At 35.4% G+C, this 20,201-nt stretch overlaps 1 protein-coding gene across 2 annotated transcripts in view; it reads left to right on the plus strand.

Annotated features, from left to right (window-relative positions):
- Positions 1 to 16,660, plus strand: part of LOC134537931 (NAD(P) transhydrogenase, mitochondrial-like) — a 183,244-nt gene extending 166,584 nt beyond the window's left edge. For both annotated transcript variants that reach the window (XM_063378907.1, XM_063378908.1), the window contains exons 18-20: positions 9,060 to 9,271; positions 10,734 to 10,870; positions 11,690 to 16,660. In XM_063378907.1, coding sequence (XP_063234977.1) covers positions 9,060 to 9,271; positions 10,734 to 10,870; positions 11,690 to 11,705 — 365 coding nt within the window. In that variant the 3' untranslated portion in view covers positions 11,706 to 16,660. The remainder of the gene's footprint in view (positions 1 to 9,059; positions 9,272 to 10,733; positions 10,871 to 11,689) is intronic.
- Positions 16,661 to 20,201: the final 3,541 nt, after the last annotated feature.

Here is a 20,201-nt window from a genome sequence, read left to right on the forward strand (position 1 = left end):
TTAACAAACTTAAAAAAAACTTTTACACTAGACTTAACTTATTATTCATTCTTAGTTACTAAATTTCTATATGTAAACTTTAGTACTTACAAACAAAAACTGCCTATTTCTCTCTACCTCTTAATCTCTTTCAATTATTACAATAATAATGTTACCTTGCATCTTTAAACTTTCTTCTTTTCAATTAAATTAGACATCTCATAACAATAAAAATTCTGCCTATACTCTTCTTATGGGTGTACAAACCAACAACAAAATTTCAAATTCTCAAGTTTCCTTATATTTAAATTATGCAATGCAAATAACCTCTGTGGTGCCTGTACCCTTTAGGCCTACCACCTTCTCCTCTCACAGCATGACAACTCTTATTCCTCGGGGTCTGTATTCACTGTTACAAATCAAATATCTCAAAAAAATTAAAAACAAATTTATTATTTTAAGAAAACAAAAATTTACATTGAATTTACTATGGAGCCTGGAAATCTTAATGTCTCACAGCAGCTAACATGACTAAATCCCATGGAACCCCAGGTTTACATAACCTGTGCCCAAAAATTTAAGCATACCAGGCTTTCTCTGCACTGGTTTTACAGCATCACACACTATTTAGGGCCCCTGATCTGCCATCAGTCCCAAGGAGTTTTCCCACAACCCCTCTCTACACAAGCGCCTACCGCATTCCTCTCAATTGGCTATCGGTTTTACGGCATTCTTTTGGGATCCGACCATCAAGTTAGGGCTAATCGAACACTAAACCTCCATACTTCCAAACTAATGTAAATCAATTAAATTTTCTCTGTAAATTCTAAAAATCAAAAAAAATTATTCCAACATGCCAAAGAAACTTTCAAAAAAAAATTCATAATCTTATCTTCAAACCATTAAAATAAAAATAAATAGATTACTCTGTTTTCTCCTTAATAACTGTAAACTATCAACAAATATCATGTCGTAAATTTTAACTATGCTTACTGACTCTTAATCAAAAAATCTCATTTGTCCTAATTAATAAACAACCGATTTCCTTAAAATCTCACTGTATCTCTCAAACTCCACTGGCTGAATATCTCAATAAATTCAAAAACAAGTATCTAAACTCTTAAAGAAACTCCTCCCCAATTATTCAAATTACTTCACCTTATTTTATTTCATTACTTAAAACACCTTACTCAAAAAAAATTAATTAATTATCTAGCTATCTTCCATTATTATTTATTTACCGAACAAAACTTTCTCCTAAATTAATTTAGTAAAATTCAATTTCACATTAGGCAAGTACACTAACTCTCTACAGCAATGATTCTCATTTCCTTCCTTCCTAACTGAATCCAATCTTACTTAACCTCCAGGGAATTTACCTCACAAAATAACCAAAAATTTCACTGTAGTGCCTATCTGCTATAGGCCCACTACACAGCAAGGGACTCTAACCCCACCAACAAACTTCATTGAAATGGTACCCTATCCCATACAGGATAGCCACTTTGGTACTACCATGGGGAACTCCTGCCCCAAACTACTCACAACTCTCAGGATTCTCCTAACCCTTAATTCACGTAGCCAGCCCATCTCCTATGGGTCTGCTCTACAATCCCTACTTCCCAGGGACACAACACCTCGCCTTAGGGTCCCTCGCCCTAAAGAAAACATTAATTTTGTCTCTCTGTTCCCTTGGAGTAAATTCCCTCTACACACAAAAACTATCCTTCCCACTTTTCTCAATGCTTATCGATTTTATAGTGTACCTCCTTAATAATGTTTACAAATCCCAAAAAAATATTTTTAAAACCGAGGTAGAATTTAACTAACATCATACACTTCTTAAAATAAATTACTTACATACTGAAAGTTCCTCTTCTTCTAAAACACACTTAAATTTAAATTTATTTAACCAATAGTCTATTTTCTTATCGCTAAGTTACCGTACAGCTGATCAAAACAAGGTCACGGCCGTCCACGTCTCTGTACGTGCTCGTGACGTCACCGAATTCCATCAGGTGCGCCAACCCTCGCTTGCGGTTCCTCCGTTCTCCGCTAGGTCTCAGCACCTCCCCGTCACGTGTTCATTCTGCCACGTCCACTGACGTGTCGTTCTGAAACAACTCTCAACATTTTTCTAATTAAAACAAAACATCACTATAAATTCTATAACTCTCTTTTACATAAACTCTCGTTTTCTCTTTAATTCCTTTCTAACGTTTATCCTTCCCTCGACTGATTTAATTCGTACGTCTCGTCTCCTACGCGCACGACAGCAAAACAAACTTCACTTGAAAATAATTCCTATTTACGAAAAAAACTTTATTTTAAATTTTAACTCTCTTAACCTACAATCTTAAAATTAATTTCAATTAAATTAAACCACTTGCATTATCTCTATTAATCATTTAAATTATAACGTATTCTCCTCACGTAAAAATCCCTGATAAACTCAACGACTTAAAACAACTTATCACTATAAACTTTATCCTTACAAGTATACTCAAATAAACATCTGTTACGTCAAAAAAAATCTCAAAGACTTCCTCCACTTAGATTAAATTCCGTAATCCTCTCCTCAAGTAAACTCTTAATAACCTGCTATCAGAAGCTGAAACTAACTTAATAATAAACATAAAAATCTACCTCTCTCTCTCTCCAGAAATAGAACCTATCCGGCGAACTCTACCATTTCTGTCACGTGCACCTAGCCGGTGCCACCGCCATTTCTGTCACGATCCACCTTCAGAGGGGGGGGCGAGAATCGTAGCTCTTTACATAGAAACAACTCGCTTGGCATCAACTAGTCTTAACTTCATAAAATACTTTACTGTACCTAGGATCATAGGTTCGTCATCCCGTACAGGATGTCTGGTGAGAGCTGAACTAAGGAGATTTTGCAAAATAACATAATACTTAATTAAAATTATTTTATTCTTAAAGTCAAATACTCAACATCATTTTAAAGAACATTTAAATAGCGGGATTACAATTTAAAACAATAATCTCTTTACTTCCTTAACGATTGAACGACCTTACAAGAGAGAGAATGAGAGAACTTCACTAAACACTTCCCTAGTCCTTCCGAATACCTCAAATCATAATTAATACTTAAAATTAAAACAAAGATAAGTCCATACTCACATTTTCCGAAAAGCCTTTCTTGATCGATTACTTAAAACTAACGTAGGGGCCTCTCCTGCCCTTAAAATCCGAACGAACATTACATTTTAAAAATTATAACTAAACGACTAGTGACGAGGGCCATTGCCTCCGCCCGAAAGCTTGAAGATGACTACATTATGACCTAACTTAAATTAAACGACTCGTGGCCTCTGGCGTCGGCCATAGCTTCCGCCCGAAAGCTTGAATTCCTACATCACGAACGAACTAACAACTCGTGACCACAGGTGAGACGCATAGCCTCCGCCTGAGTGAGCCTGAATTCCTACATCACGAACGAACTAACAACTCGTGACCACAGGTGAGACGCATAGCCTCCGCCTGAGTGAGCCCCGAGTCACCAATCACTTGCGCTTAAATTCGCGCGCCCTGCCGCGCCTAGCATAACAAAAGCTCGTTATTGAAGTCAAATTTACTAAACAACTAACTAGAACATCTGGGAAGACTACCCCCCCTCTACCCCGATGTGCAGGCCACACCGCGCGGCTTGTTACGACAGCGCGCCCCAGTAACTGCGGCCCGTGGCTGCGCCAGCGCGCGGCCAAACAAACAAACAAAATTCTGCAAGCCCGCAGCGCGCCGCGCCGGCCCCGTGCCCCAATTACATGGTCACGCCACTTGCGCTGACGAGTGAACAGAGCAGCCAGCCCAGAGTCCCGTCAGTAAAGTCCCTAAATTTGATTTCAACAACCCTGCAAAGTTTCAACCCGCGACAATATTTACAGTTTAATTTGTTAGTATAACATTTTTTAATAAAAATAAAGTCAAGTAATTCTCTTCGACTTGAGAGGGATATCAGATTGGGTAGAGGAAGTTGTTTTTGAATAATAATATTTATTAATTTATTCTGTATATTTTCGATTTTCATATTATCGCACATATTGATGTTGTTCCAAATTACTGAGCAGTATTCTAGTTTTGACCTAATTAATGCTAAATAAAGAGAGAGGATAGAATCAGTTTTGGTAGCATAACATGTGACATATTTAATTAAAGCTAATGTTCTTCGGGAACTAGAAATTAAATGTTGAACATGTTGGTGAAAGAACAATTTAGAATCTAGAATGATACCTAAATCTTTGAGAGAAGAGGATTTCTGAATTAAGGTGTTGCCCAATTTATAATTGTATTTGATAGGAAGGTATTTTCTGGTAAATGATATTATTTTTGTTTTGCCTTTGTTGAGAGTCACAAGATTGGCTTTACTCCAGTTATTAATTTCATTAATGTCAGTTTGTAATAACAAACAGTCTTTAAAAGAGAAAAATTTTCTACTTATTTTTAGATCATCTGCGAATAGAGTGCCAGAAGAATGATTCAGAATTTGAGTAATATCATCAATAAATATGTTAAAAAGTAAAGGAGACAAGGTACCACCTTGAGGAACTCCAGAACTAGCTATAAAATTTGAAGAATTGGAGTTGTTGACAGATACAAAAAAAGTTCGATTTTTAAGGTAGCTAGAAAACCAATTAACATAATTGTCACTAAGACCGAAATTGTGTAACTTGCCTAATAGTAATGAATGGTTTACAGTATCGAAAGCTTTAGCAAGATCAAAATAGGTAGCAGGCATCTACCTGACCCCTGCTAATGACTTCATTAAAAATAGGATTGAGGAAAGTAATTAGATTGGTGGCTGTGGTCATTCCTGATCTAAAGCCATGTTGATTACTAGATAAACGATTTTTTAGTTGGAAACTAGTGATTTTAAAAACTATTTTTTCAAAAATTTTAGAGAGACCATTTAATAGTGATATTGGTCTATAGTTAACCACATTTAATTTGCTACCGTTTTTATGAATTGGAATGACCTTTGCAATTTTCCATTTATTTGGAAAAACTTGGGTTCTTAAACTAGTTTTAAATAAATGTTTTAATAGGGGTACTAATATATTTGAACAGCCTTTCAGAATAAATTAGGAATCCCGTCGGGTCCTGTAGACATTGAGGGTTTTAGAGCCCTTATGCCCCAAAGCACAAGGCTGTCAGAAACAAAGGGAACAGATATTGTATCAAGGAATGAATTTAAGGTGGCAACTTGGTAATTGACATTAGAGGACACATAAACACTTGAAAAGTATTCAGCAAATACATTAGTCAACACCACTGGATCACTATATACAACATCATTAACTTTTAATGAATGCTGTTCATGATAACCGTTTTTTATTAATTTGACATAGCGCCAAAACTTCTTAGGGTTGTTCTTGATATTATTGTTAGTGGTTCTGGTCCAATTTATTTTATCACGCTTGATAAGATATTTGGTTTGTTTTCGAAAGAATGAAAATTTAGTACATATTTTTGTTTCTTCTGTAAAGTTTGTGAAAATGTTTCTTGGATTTTAAAGCTTGAATTAAGTCTTTTGAAAACCAAACAGGGTATTTAGATGGTTTGCTAATGAAAACGGGGATGAATTCATTAATATTGTGACATATACAAGTAGTTAATTGATCAACAAGATAGTTAACATCAGTAGATTCATAGAAATTTGACCAATCATAGTTTTTAACAGCATTGTAAAGACCAAGATAGTCACCATTTATATAGGACCTAGAGACTCTAGTAGAACTGACCACATAAGTCAGATATTATTTTTATAATTAAGGCAGGATGATATGGGTCTTCAGTGATAAGTGCTTCATCCGCATGAGATACTGAACATTGCAATATGTTTGTAAAACAAAGATCTAAGAGGTTTTTGGATGATAGGATTGTATTATACTGAAATAGACCAAGACTAGATATAAAGTTTATAAGATATTGTGCTTTAGTCTTGATGTGCGTGTGCACGATGTTGGTAGTTAGATTATTGGTCCAATCAACACCTGGGATGTTAAAATCACTAACTCATCTTGATAAGCAGCCAGTTTATCTTCTAAAGTCTCAAAATAAGATGAATAAATATTTGGTGATGTTTGGGGTGGAAAATATATATTGCTAATTATAAAGGATTTATTCTGAGACATTTTAACTTTTAACCAAACAGATTCAATTCCGGGGTAGTCCAGGTGAAAAATAGGCTGAATAGAAGTGAATTTAAACTTATTGACTGCTATCAAAACACCGCCACCACGATCTTTAGAAGTCAGCAAGGCATCTCTATCATTTCTGTAGATTGAGTATTGGCTTTGAATATATAAACTGTATAGAAGTCGCCAGCCCAGGTTAAAATATCTAATACGGTTTTGAGGTAGTTGGTTAATTCACCGCTGCAATCGCCACCATCTCTAGGGCATCGACTTGTGGTGGTCCCTTGCGGACAAGTGTCGAACTCTTCAAACACCCCTTCCCCACCTGCTGAACGACCTTGAGCTGCAGAGAATGATAGTTGTTTGGTGCGGGGAATGACAGCGGGCGACAGTGCTGCGCTCTAACGTGTACATAACTAAGACGATACAGGGCGTTACGGCAGCGCACTGCAGCGGTGAAGTTCCCAAGCTGCTCTTCATACGCTTCTGAAAAACGTAGAGTAAATCCTATCCACTCGCGACTTCTATACAGTATATATATTCAAAGGTATTGGTCTGTGAAGTAGTGGGAATTAATGCTAAGATCGTTGAACCAGGTTTCAGTTAGACAGATAAAATCATAATTAGAGATAATAATGTTTTCATAGAATTCTTTTGATTTAGTTCTTAGACCACGGACGTTTTGATAAAAAATTTCCAATTCCTTTGAAATAGGATGCACGAAAACAAATTACGGTGCTCCTCCTGGCACCGGAGACAGGTTCGTTGCAGTGACACCAGCTGATAAGGGCTTCATGTGGATGACGGTCTTATCAGTGCTGACGGAGTTATTTGATGTAGAGTCACTGGTAGCAATTTGTTCCGGGTGGAGTTTACCGTAGAAGGGACTGATTAAGCACCCACTCGGCCAGAATACTATGTTATTTATTCTATTAAAATCTTCTTCAAGTACTACTATGTGAAACAAAGCGTAATAATCGAATTTGGTTTCACTACCTTAACATGTGAAAGATTGAGTTCATTAGTTATGTGGTCAACTATCTCGTTTGCTTGAACAGAAGGATCAAAACGAGTAACAAACAGTGCTTTTGTTCTTCTCGGAACAGGCTTGGCGACCGTTTTAAGGGTGGGTATATTCCTTATACCCACTTGCATCGGTGTTTTCTTTCTCTCCGGCTCACGCTTGGATTCTGTATTCGTGTTCATTTTGGATTTTCGTGCATTTTGCACGACGGTGAAGCCGTCAGAGTCAGCATGCTGGTTGGTGTGGTTGTTTTTGGTGACATCACTTTTTTCTCGCTGCGTCGGAAGTAGGTCACTGGACGGACGCCCTTACCCGAGACGCTCTGTGCTGCTACACGTTCAGTTTTTTTGTCGCTCGAAGACTTCATTAAAGCCTGACTATAAGATATCTCACTTTTATTTATTACAAACAAACTTTCTTTTATTGAGATGAGTTCTTGTTTAATCACAGCCGTTTCAGAGCGGGAGTCGATAAGCAGACACTTAAGTTGAGCGTTTTCGTTTTGAAGAGCATCAACTTTATTGCAAAGCAGTTCAACCTTTGTAATTAAATCATCGAGTTTAAGAGCATCTGGCTTCATTATTTCCAGCTTGGTTATCTCCAACGTGGGTAGTTCCTGAGTTGCACTGGAACTGGAACCAGATTTCTTGGTCGGCGATCTAAACATTTCCGTGTTGACGACCTGCACTCACTTTAAAGAGAGAGGTTCATAATGGGGCAAAAAAAAAATGGAAATCAGGTTGACCTAAGGTGGACGAATTAATATTTAACACCAACAGACGATGTTAAACCAAAATAGATCGAGATAACCGACGGTAAACGAGGAGCGCGCGCGCACACGTTCGTCGGCTATGGACTCCCGGCCGCTACGTAATATAAATGCATTGAATAACACCCAAATATAAGTATGACACAACATTTATCTTTATTTGCCTACCATCTAATACTTTGTATGACGCATACCTGTACGACACAGCGTAACGGGAGATAGTTATTGTCAGTCGGCTGGCTGACTTGCCCGCCCGGGCGTGACCTTCAACTCACAGCGGGTACCTTTCCAAACCATCCTTTACTGACAGTGAAACTGATATTACTGTCTGGATAATTACATCTTAATTTTTCTAAAATTGAAGTGCTTATTCGCGTATCACCACCTGGTTCACACCAATCCTGTCAGGCCAATGATTATTTTTTTCATTGCATCATTCATTTAACAGACTTATATAAACTTTTGGTAAGAGTCCTTATTTCGTACGATTGTATGCACAGTTGACTTGCTTAAAACTAAAGTGCGATCAACATAAGCGTGACCTTCATGACAATGGTGCGGGCCGTAATATATCTAGTTTTGTCTCAAATACTTGAACACGATGCATTATGAGTGATCAAGCACGTACAGTTACCGGCAGCTGATTGGGCAAATGTTGCTTTTGTTTGAGTGAATTCCCTGCCACTGGCTAGACCGAGTTCACGGCCCGGTCTGTGGCCAGGCGACAACGGTACGGCACAGCGGAATACATGCGGACGTAAAAACATTTGGTCCTTTACACTCCATAGCAGTAATTTAACTTGCCATGGCTTGTGTTTGTACAACAGCTGATACAGTAGACAGACCTGCGTGCGCTTCTCTTCCCCCTTGTTTGGCTAACTGTATCCCACTGCACATCTGTTGTTTACAGAAGTTAAAATAGACTTTGTGGCGTCGTGCTCGAATTTTTTTTTTGCCTGCGGAAATTTCGTGTTAACTGAAATTTACAGACGTGCTATTCAAGACTGGATCAGTAAAATTCACATCGCGCTAAATGAATCTGCTCAATCTAAAGACGTGCTAAGTGAAGGATAGGTGTACTGCTAACGGTGCTGACGGTGTTGAGATGAGGGGAGTGTTGCGGGCGCAGGGCGCATGCCGGGCCAGCTGAACGTGCTGCTGGCGGAGGCGGGCGTGCCCTACGACGACGTGCTGGAGATGGAGGAGATCAACCAGGACTTCCCCCACACGGACCTGGTCATGGTGATCGGGGCCAACGACACGGTCAACAGCGCGGCGGAGGACGACCCCAACTCCGTGATCGCCGGCATGCCCGTGCTGCGCGTGTGGGCCGCCGATCAGGTCAGCCATCAGCCATTACGTAGATCATTCTGGTGAATCATCATTGCCAAACAGTGGCAAATGCATGGAAATAACATTGCAGTATGAGGAGAATTGTATTGAAGATCAAAAATTAACCACCAAGATTGCTTGATGTTTGGTCTAGTAGTACATACAACCTTCATTTTTTCACATGCTTATATGTACTCTTATCCTTTTAGTGTGTGGACTCTCTGAATGTGAAAGGGTTAGTGATATTAGAAAAAAACGATAATAATTAAGATTAAGGATGGGTCGATTCCATATTTCTTTGATTCCGGTTCCGATTCCAAACATTATTCGATTCCGGGTTCGTTTCCGATTCCACCAAAAAAAAAAATTCCCTGTACCTAATAATGTAGAAAAATAAAAAGGAAAAATACAATAAAAACATGATTCCAAACATCTTTTAATTAATTCCAATGAGAATTCAGCTGTTTATATTATGCTAACTAAATCATCAGGAATACAATGTTATGATTTTATCAGTATGGTTAAATGAGAATTCAGGTGTATTTAAAACACAAACTGAAACAAAACAGTAAAAAGTTAATAGTAGAATGTTATGATGCATAATGAATATCTTTTCAAAACAATACTTTGAAATTAAACTTATGAATAGCCAAATGGAGTTAATAACATATTATTCTAAATTTTTGTTCAGAAATCTGAGCATTTTTACATGCTAGTCTGTTACGCTTCACGTCACAAATGTTTCCAGCAGTACAGAAAAAATCTTTAGCTGCTAACTGTTGATGGTGGGAGGCACAAATATTTTGTAGCAAGAACTTAAGTGAGAGATTTCCAGTAGCTTGCAACATAGGCATTGGTAACTAGTTGTTCTGAAAAGTATAATTCACATTCATTTCTTGCAAACCCTGTCTCATTGGTAGCTTCAATATGTAATTACTTATGCTGTAATATATAACAATTTGTAAGAAATTTATATTTTAAGGTCTTGAATTATGTTAAAAAATATTTCGTCAAATCAAGGGATCATACATGTATGGGATGTATATCACTCAGAAATTTGAAGGTGCAATTCAAAAAATAGAAATGCCAAGCCAACCTTGCTAAAAGCAATGTAATGATGATAATTAATTTTCGAGAAAAAGCATGTCTAGCAAACATTCAACAAATACCTCAACATGTACTCAGTTACACAGACCTACATAAAATACTGAAAAAACCAAACCAAAACTTGATGATGGATGGCGAAAATGAAAATTTTTAAAATATTATGAAACATGAAAATTTTTAAATGTTACATATTAACATGCTGCCCTCTAATGAACACTTCAGTAAGGAACGTATTTACAATTCATCACAATCACAGCTTTCTCACCCCACACAAGGTGTTAAATGTATTATTTATGTAGTAATGGTGACGAGGAGAAGGGAAATGAAGGTAAATGAAGGGAAATGAAGAGGCGAGGTGTGGCAGGTGGTGGTGATGAAGCGCTCCCTGGGGGTGGGCTACGCGGCGGTCGACAACCCCATCTTCTACAACCCCAACACGGCCATGCTGCTGGGCGATGCCAAGCAGACCTGCACCGCCCTGCTGGACACCCTCAAACACAGGTCAGCTCCACCTTCTACCAGTCACGTTCCGTCTGAGCCGAGCAACAACCGGCCGACCACGTGCCAGAAAATATTCTGTAATATCAAACAGGTTATGGCGGGCTTTTTAACTAATTGTTCGTGATTATATTTCAACTAATTATTTAAATTAAATTTGCATTAACAGTATATAATATTTGAAAATTAAAAAGTATGCAATTTTTCATCAATGCTTTCTTATGACGTCATCACGTAAAATTATCGTCCGTAAACCGACTTTACAGACAACCCCCTTTTTTTAACTAAGAGGAGTCCACTAATGCATATAACATGGTTTTGACATTAAAAAAATATTACCTTAAGAAAATTAAAGAAACCTCCACTTTACCAGTAAGAAGTGGGGGTAGTTTGGAGGTATGCCCCGAAAACCCTATTTTAATTCATTTTAAAATGTTGGGGTGGTTTCAGTTCCACTGAAAAAAAATGAAGGCAAAATATATTGTAGTAAATAAATTTTAATTTAGATATGAAACTATAAAAAAAAATTGGTTGAATACTGTTCTCATTAATTTTTTAATGGTATTATTGACCGTTATCAATATTGCGTTTGGAGATGATTTAGTGTCATTGTTTTATTTTTTCCTTCGCCTTTTATTCACATAATATTTTGAGTTTTGCCAATCAATAAGTGGTTGTGACAATGTGGTTCTGTTGAAATATTTTTATAACTTAATGATCAACATTATAAAAATGAAAATATGAAAATACATTACTCTAAACATGTTGTCTAACATGTATGAAGTTTATGTTAGTGGTAACATATGTATTTTTTTTTTCCAGGATGGGTGTTAACTGATTTAGCTGGTTGCAAACGCGTGTCCTTGTGGTGTTTTGTGCAGTGAAGTCAAGATTGCACGATACATGCAACTGTCATCTGTGCATTACCATGTTTTACATGTTTTTTGTTGCTGGCAGTAACAAAACAGATAGGTATGTTTATTTGAGTGAGATGTTTAGTGCTGGCACATCCCGGAGGAGACATGTGTCGTTACTGAGCCATAAGCACTGCCGTGACTCCAGCTTAGATTCTGACATTCAACAGAACCACTCTTTAAGATGGTCCAGGGACAATTTCAGTTCAGTAAAATAGCAAGAAATAGTCATTTTTGTACATTTTCATCTCTACATTCCCATGCGGTATGCATATTTTTTATTATACAGTAAATCCCTGTTAAGAAGGTTCTCAGGTATTTAGAAATATGAACTTAACAGGAACGTTTTTTTAAGGGGAAATTGTATGTATTTATTTATAGGTTCAGTGCAAAATATTTCAAACTTATTGTACAGGAACTTTTCTTTACTTGGATTTTATTGTGAGAGTTTTACTGTACATATAAGGCAGCTGTTCCCAGCATACAGCATAGTAATACATATGAACACTTTAATTACTTAAATGGTTTTTGTATTATTGACACTAAGGGGTGCCAAGCCCAAAGGATAATTTTTAATGTTACTTTTGGCATGTTTTTAGCATAAAGAACATGGCTATTGATAATGTTGCCAAATATAATTCTACCCCAAATGTAAGTTTACCAAGTTTATTAATTATTGTTTGAAGAAATACTTAATAGTAATTCTGATATTAATATAAGACAGAACTTGTCACCATCTTTCCAGTTTGATGTCTGTTTAGGATTTAAAAAAAAAAATATATTTTTCCTTAATGCCGGATTTGATTTTAAAAATTAGGTTTTCCATAATTTTCTTTGCATACCAACACATAATAGAATGTTTGACAATCATTGAAATGTTTATTGAAGACATCAGATCATGAGGGAGAGCATTTTATACCTCATATATTGTGTTCAGCTGTAAAAGTGTTTAAATTTTAATGTATTATAGCACAAAGATGATTTTATTATCTTATTATTGGTACTGTAATTTAAAGGAGAGACTACTTTTTAAACATAAATATATATTTTTTTTAAATTTGTCTTACTAATGACTTTATTTTCAGACAATCATACTACGTACTGTATTTAGAGTTAATTGCCTGTGATGCTTATTTGCAAAATTATTATGCCAAGCATTGAAATTCTACAAACTAGCACAAGTCTTTCTTAAAAAGGCTTCAAATAGGTTTAGACAGATATGTACACATTTGCATATATTAAAATCTGGTGTTGAAGGTTTATTTTGTGTAAGATTGTGCCAAATGTGTTGATATTGAGTACTGTACCTACTACCTACTAACATTGCCTAATGTGTGTGTGAATCAAACATTTTTAAAGTATTTTTTTGTTTGTTTTATAAAATAATGATTTGAATGGCTTAGAATGATTATGCAAGCATAAGTCATCGTGTGTTATGCTACATGGTTGACTTTGATGTTATTTTGATTTTGGAATAATATTGTAAGGACTATTTTAATAAGTGCTGAGTATCGTATTTACCCGCATAAGGGTTGTCCCTTCGTATGGTTTGTACCCTTAATTTCACCGTAAGGGTCGCAGCAACATATATCTGTCTTCGCTAGAGTTCCGTGGATACAAGTAGAGTTGTACCGATTCACAACATTTTGCAGATATGCGGATATGCCGATACAACTGTTGCAGATTCACTGATTTGTGAACAGATACGGGAGAAAACTAATTTTGGTTAAAAAATTTGTTGTCATTTTACTAAACTACCCAAAATAACTCATCCTAAAAAAGCATGCAATGCAAACACACACGTATTTTAATTTATAAACAGATCATAACCTCTCTTACTTTTAGCTTGTTTTCATTTGTTTGTTGATGACTTCTTAGTTGCTTATTGAAACATGAATTTACTAATTGAGGCTAGAAAATTTAATATTATAATACTTTAATTATATAAAATAATTTTTAATAGGTAACCATGAAATATTTATTTTTATAATATATTTAGTTAAAAAAAATTTTAAATGTGCAAAATTGATAGACTTTGTACATGTTTACAATTTAACAACTAGAATTCCATTATCATCTTAACACGTGGGGCAGTGAAAATTTACGGTACCAAACATTTATACCTAAATGCATTTTATGTGGTCGCTTTGCACGGGAAACAGTAAAAGTAATTTACGTGAAGTGCTATATTATTTGGTTACTATTTTGTATTAATCTTAAAAACTTTACTTAATTAAAAAAAATCTCCGTCACAATATTATGAACATTTCTTTGCAGTTCAAGCAGTTGGTATTTACGTTGTTTGTAGTGATAGCCATGCTTTAAATAAAGCAAGTTTTTGTTCCATCTAACTTAAATCATGCTGGTGATATATTTATTTACAATGTATTAGATTCAAAATGCTTCTATAACATAGGATTTTTAAGTTTGATATGTACTGCTGGCATACGTAGCTAAGAAATGATGCAAGTTCAAAGTATGTAGAAGTACAAAAAGTGAAAAGGGTACTGATGGATTTTCAGGTTATGACAAGTACTTTCATTTTTCAATAATATCAGCAGAAAATTAACAAGCGTATTGTGAATCGGCAGAAATGCTGATTCAACTAGATATCAACAAAATCTGCTTCTACCGATGCGTATTGGCACAGCTCTGGATACAAGTGACTTGTTCCTTTTCTCAGCTTATTGGCATATGAGATTGACCCTTGGCTCTTCTTTGTCTGCCAGCTATGGGAGGGTGAGAGGTAACAAACACCCCCCCTCCCCGTCCCACCATATTTACGACCCATCCAGTTCCTGCACTTCCTAACAAGACAGAGGTGAACACTGCTATTTTTCATAACCTTGTTTTTGTATTGTATTTTTTAACCCATCCCTGGATAGGGAAGAGGTGGCAAGCTACTCCTTGTCAGTTCCGTCTATAAGAACCAGCACACAGTTCACCACGAGGTAACAGCGGTGGCTGCAGTTTTGTCGTGGGAAATGTCATTCAAACACCTGAACACCGGTCAAGATGTGGGGCCAGTTCAGAGAGGGAGGGAGGGAGAACTGCCCTCACGCACACACACACTTGCTCCCTCCCTCCCCTCCCCTCCTACTCGTGACAGGTCGGGCGGACACGGAACACGTGCAATAACTGTGCTCCAGACTGCTCAGATATTTGGATTAAACCATTTATACTTACTCGTGGAGTTATATTCATAGATATTAATGCTCATAATCAACCATACAGTACAACATTTTTTTAAACCCTAAATTTGCATTGGATTTGCTGTACATTTTTTTTAACAAAAAATCGGCATAAAATATGTTACCCATACGCGGGTAATTACGGTATATTGCATAACTGTGATAGTTGAGACTTCTGTGTCGTTTACATGCAAACTGTTCTGTGTCGTTTACATGCAAACTGTTTCAGTTTCATTGTTTATGTATTAAGGTACCTACATCTAGGTGTGTTGGTGATTTAGAGCCAATGATAGTGACCAGAGCTTGCTGTGACATCATCAAAACATTTGTGACAATTGTTCCGTGTTTCAATGTAATATGAGTGTGTGACATTTGTACAGAGTTTGTTGTTGTTGTTATAATTATTATTATTAATTAAAGGTAGTGATAAACAGCCAAATCTTTACAGAAGACAAAGTCTAAAATCATTAAAAATTACATAATTTATAGGGGTAAGTACTTAATTCTTGGTACAGTTTAAACATTCTTGATAGTTGTGGATGTGCATTTCTAGTCTTCCTTTTCATTTTTGGACGATGAAACTGTAAGCAGGATTTGATCATGCATCATGCATGATATTTGTTTTAAGTATTTTTAATTAGTTAAATCAAAATCCATAACATTAAAAAAATTAATTTTGGAAGGCAGACTTTTCTTGAGTAAAATCATACTATTACAGAGCATATAAATATAACATAGATATGTAGTTTATTCTGATATGCATATTTAATAGTACGATACACAAAAATGTTATGTAGGTGGTCATCAGTTTATGGAGATGATAGAACAGCAAATATTTTGCCGAGAAGTTCTTTGTAAGAAACTCCTTGCCTTGTAAGCCATTTTTGTAAAGTTTGTACCTGGTGTGTAGAAACTTAGGAATCTTTGTGTTTTTTTTTTTTTTTTTAGCATTTTTGTGGTAAATATGCATTAGTTATACCTTTTAGTTTTGTGAGGATTTTTAGGGCATATGTAACAGAAGTTCTCAGGTGGAATGTTTAAAAGTTCAGATTTCCAAATTTAAAGTAATATTGAACCATTAGTCTGGAATCATAATATCACGACAGATGCAATGTGAGGGATGCAACTAAAATAAAATAATTTTCTAATCAGTCATACTTGACACACCTATGACATCAGTACAACAGAATTTACAGGCGTGCTGTACTTTCCGACTTGAAAGTTTTTATAATTTCCGTTGTGAGCACGAAGTTACTAAAATTAGCATAAGAATTTTGTTTTACAATGATGGTTAAACCGATGCATTGGTTATAAAATTATTATTTGTGTTTTTTAGGTTTTATGTTCTATATTACATATAATATAATTTAAATTTTATAAAATATTTCTCAAGCAGGTTCATTTAAAAAAAATCATTTCAGTATTTATGTGTAGTGTGCTTAGTGTGAATGTATTGAAATAAACATTTTATATCTTGTATTCTGGTTTTATTTGTCACACAGTTCAAAACTGCGTGTTTATAACATTACAGTATTTTGCTGACTCATTGCGTCCTTTGCATTGTGTCTGTCACAGTATTGTGATTCCAGCATTAGGCTTAAAAATGAAGCGTGCAAAATGACAACTTTGTTTGTCATAATGATGTTTCGTACAGTGTATGAACTAATAAATATTATGTGTTAAATATTTTGGGTATATATTTTTTATTTGTTTATTTATTTATTTCAATTGTAACATGTCTACCAACGGCAAAGGCCAAGGTGTTAGACACCATAAATATATACAAACAAATACCAAAATACAAAACAAATCCACAGTAAATGGGAAACAAAAAAAGATATAATATGAAGTAATTTCTAATGGAGATATTCGAAAGAAAAGGTAAATTGATAGATAATGACAGCATGAAGCACTACAATAAAATGTAATAATTACATCAACTGGTAAATAAGTATAAAAAAATAAGATAGTCAACTATTGTACAGATCATTGCCATTAAAAAGAAATATCATATTAATAGCTATAGTATATTAAAATATGCTTTTAAGAAGCTGACACTAAATTCTTTATCCACTATTGGAAAAATACTATTTATTCTGTTGAAATTATTTACTAATCTGTATAATATGTCATTGTTTTTACTTATAGTGCATAATAAAGGATCATTATGACTACTAAAAGAAGGAACATTGATGCCAATATCGAAAAAATAATTGCAGTCTAACTTATGTTTTAAGCAGTCACTTACAAATTTTTTATCTAAAATGTTCATTCTAGTGGCTAAGGAGCGTAGTATACATTGTAGATCTAAATTATAATTAGTTAACTTTGTTAAATTTGGTTTGTAATTTGTCAATTTTAATACTGTTGGAATTACTTAAGTTGTTCCAAATAATTGAGTTACATTCTTATTTGGATCCTACCAAGGAAATATATACACACTAGCAGACCCGACAGACATTGTTCTGTTCACATGTTTTAAATTCGAAAATTAAAAATTTTTGTAAATAAGTTGTGATTGTTTGGACCATTTTGATGAAAATGTATATAAAAAAAATTATTAAAATACCTGACGCCATCACGTGTACAATTATCACAACTCGACCTATCGATTGCGTGTGAGTAGGCCTACAGTAGAATCTCGTTATAAAGTACATCAATAAAGCCTCAACTTTTATACTTAGTAATACAAACCTCGCATCCATAGATAACCATAGCGTCGCACTAGTAGCACACGTCGTGAGCATGGCTGTGCCAGGCGACATTCCGACCTTCATGGCAACACAATTAAAGCGTGTCTGCCATGTTGTGACACCAAACAGTTCAAAACTTAACCTGCATAAATTAACATTATTGTAATTTCTATTTTGTATATAAGTTAAAATATAATTTTTATTTAACATTTGTACCTGCTTTAATTAAAACTTTTAAAACGTGCTCTACAAATAACCAAAAGATGGCACAACTTAAAACAATTATCTTGAAGAGGGGCGATACAGCAATCTATTGTTTAGATCGTCTCGTACACTAAAGTGTGTGATCCATGGAGGAGGAAGAATGGCCTGTTTAACTGTACTATGATTCTATGAATTGTTGAGACAGTGTTTGTTTACGTATTATACTTGGGTCATGCAGTTCAGTTTTGCCGTTGCCAATGTCTAGCAATTGTTCGGAGAATGCCAATGCCAACGGATCATTTTGGAGTTGAACACACATATGTGACATATGTATAGTAAGGCACAATTAACTGACACTTCTCCATAAGAATGACTCTTTTAAACATGCGTTAATTTCGTTCGCATATGTAGCAAGTGGGATGACTGGCAATGTCTGTCTAAAATCACCGGACAGCAGTAGTAGAGCACCACCGAAAAGTCTGGTATTATTTTTTATATCTTTCAGCATTCTATCGAGAACTTCAAGTGAATGCTTGTGGGCCGTAGTGTATTCATCCCAGATAATAATTTTGCATTTTCTCAAAACTTCAGCCATGTCAGAATGCTTTTTTATGTTGCACATTGCGTCGGGATTTGTGTGAATATTCAAAGGCAACTTGAGTGCAGAATGCGCTGTCCGCCCATCATTAAGCAAGGTCGCTGCAATGCCTGCTGAAGCAATTGCCAATGCAATATGATTCTGTGATCGAATGCGCACAAATATCAGTGAGATGAGGAATGCTTTTCCAGTGCCACCTGGTATGTCCAAAAAAAAAAAATAGCCGCCTTGATACGCTGCAATGGACAAATTAATTTGATCATATACATTCTGTTTTTCAGCATTGAGCATTTGCTCATTATTACCAACGAAAGTAGCTAAAGACGTTATATTGAACTGTTGTTCACGCTGAACATCACTGTTGATGATGTCTACTGCTGGGCAGATGTTCGATGCCCAAATGTATGAGTGGCATGTTCAAAATACAAATACAACTATCCTCAATCTTTATTAACGCCTTGTTATATATTTCCGAACAAAATTTGATATTGGAATCTTGATGAGCAATCCTAATGCGATGCAAAAAGTCCTCACTCATCGAATCTTTATACTTATCCTATAAAACAGATGCTTCAGACAGAAAACATGTCAATATTATAGAAAATAACTGACGAATTTGTTGTACTGAAAGGATGTCAGTCCAGGAACGTTAACCAACAGTAGTATAGAATAGGGCATACTGGCACTGGGTTCTGGGTGAGGAGCGAGTGGATGGTGGCCATCTTGGATTTCTGACATCATGGTGGCCATCTTGGATAACCTTGAACCTTGACCTTGGACCTTCAAATTTGCCAACATTTCCATTATTTTGGGAAAACAATTTTCAAAAAATTTAATAATTCAAAAATTAATATTTTGAAAACCTCAAAATACTTTTTGCCTTAGAAAGAACACAATGTCCTAAAAGAGGCTTAAGCATCCATGTTTAAAGCCTCTGATAAGCCTCTGACATCATCTAGGATTATGACCGCCATTTTGAATGATGACATCACTGTTGCAATTTCCATTACGGCCGCCATCTTGAAAATCCGTAATTTTTATGTTAGGAAATCGGGAAAAATTTTAATATCTATAAAAAAATTAAATAATCGAATTTAATAATAAAAATTTAAAAAAAAATTATTTAAAAAAATTTAATTTACACTTATGCCATGGAGCCTGAATTTTTTGGTTCAAACCCAGTGAGGTCAAAAAAAATTATGATCCTTTCTCCATGGAAGCCGCAGTCAGACTAATATCCCACCACTAATACCAAGGTATATATTCCACCAGCTGGTATGACGTCATGTCCGCCATCTTGTCTTCGTCTGCGGGAAACTACCATCTTGTTTTCGTTTGCTAGTGTGTGCTGATGTCATATTAGTTTAATTCTTACCTGCTAGAGTGCATTAATCATTTATTATTACTGAGATACCTGCCATCTTGTCATTTGGGTGCCATCTTGGAATTCTGTAATTATTTAGCTAGAAATCCGGGAAAAATTAAAAAAAAAAAAACACCAAAAAAATTTACAATCAATTTACAAATTGATTCGATTAGTTCCTGTCCTTGGTTCGATACTTGATCGATGCAATAATGTTAAATTTTATGTAAAAAATAAATAATTTCAATAAATCATGTTCAAAATCTTAAAAGAGACTTAAAATCCTCTACTACCAGCCTCCAGTAAGCCATTAGGACCGCCATCTTGGAAATTTGTATTTTTTGACTTATAAATTTGGAAAAAAAAAATTC

The sequence above is a fragment of the Bacillus rossius genome, chromosome 12 (genome assembly GCF_032445375.1).
Source record: "Bacillus rossius redtenbacheri isolate Brsri chromosome 12, Brsri_v3, whole genome shotgun sequence".
NCBI lineage: Eukaryota > Metazoa > Arthropoda > Insecta > Phasmatodea > Bacillidae > Bacillus > Bacillus rossius.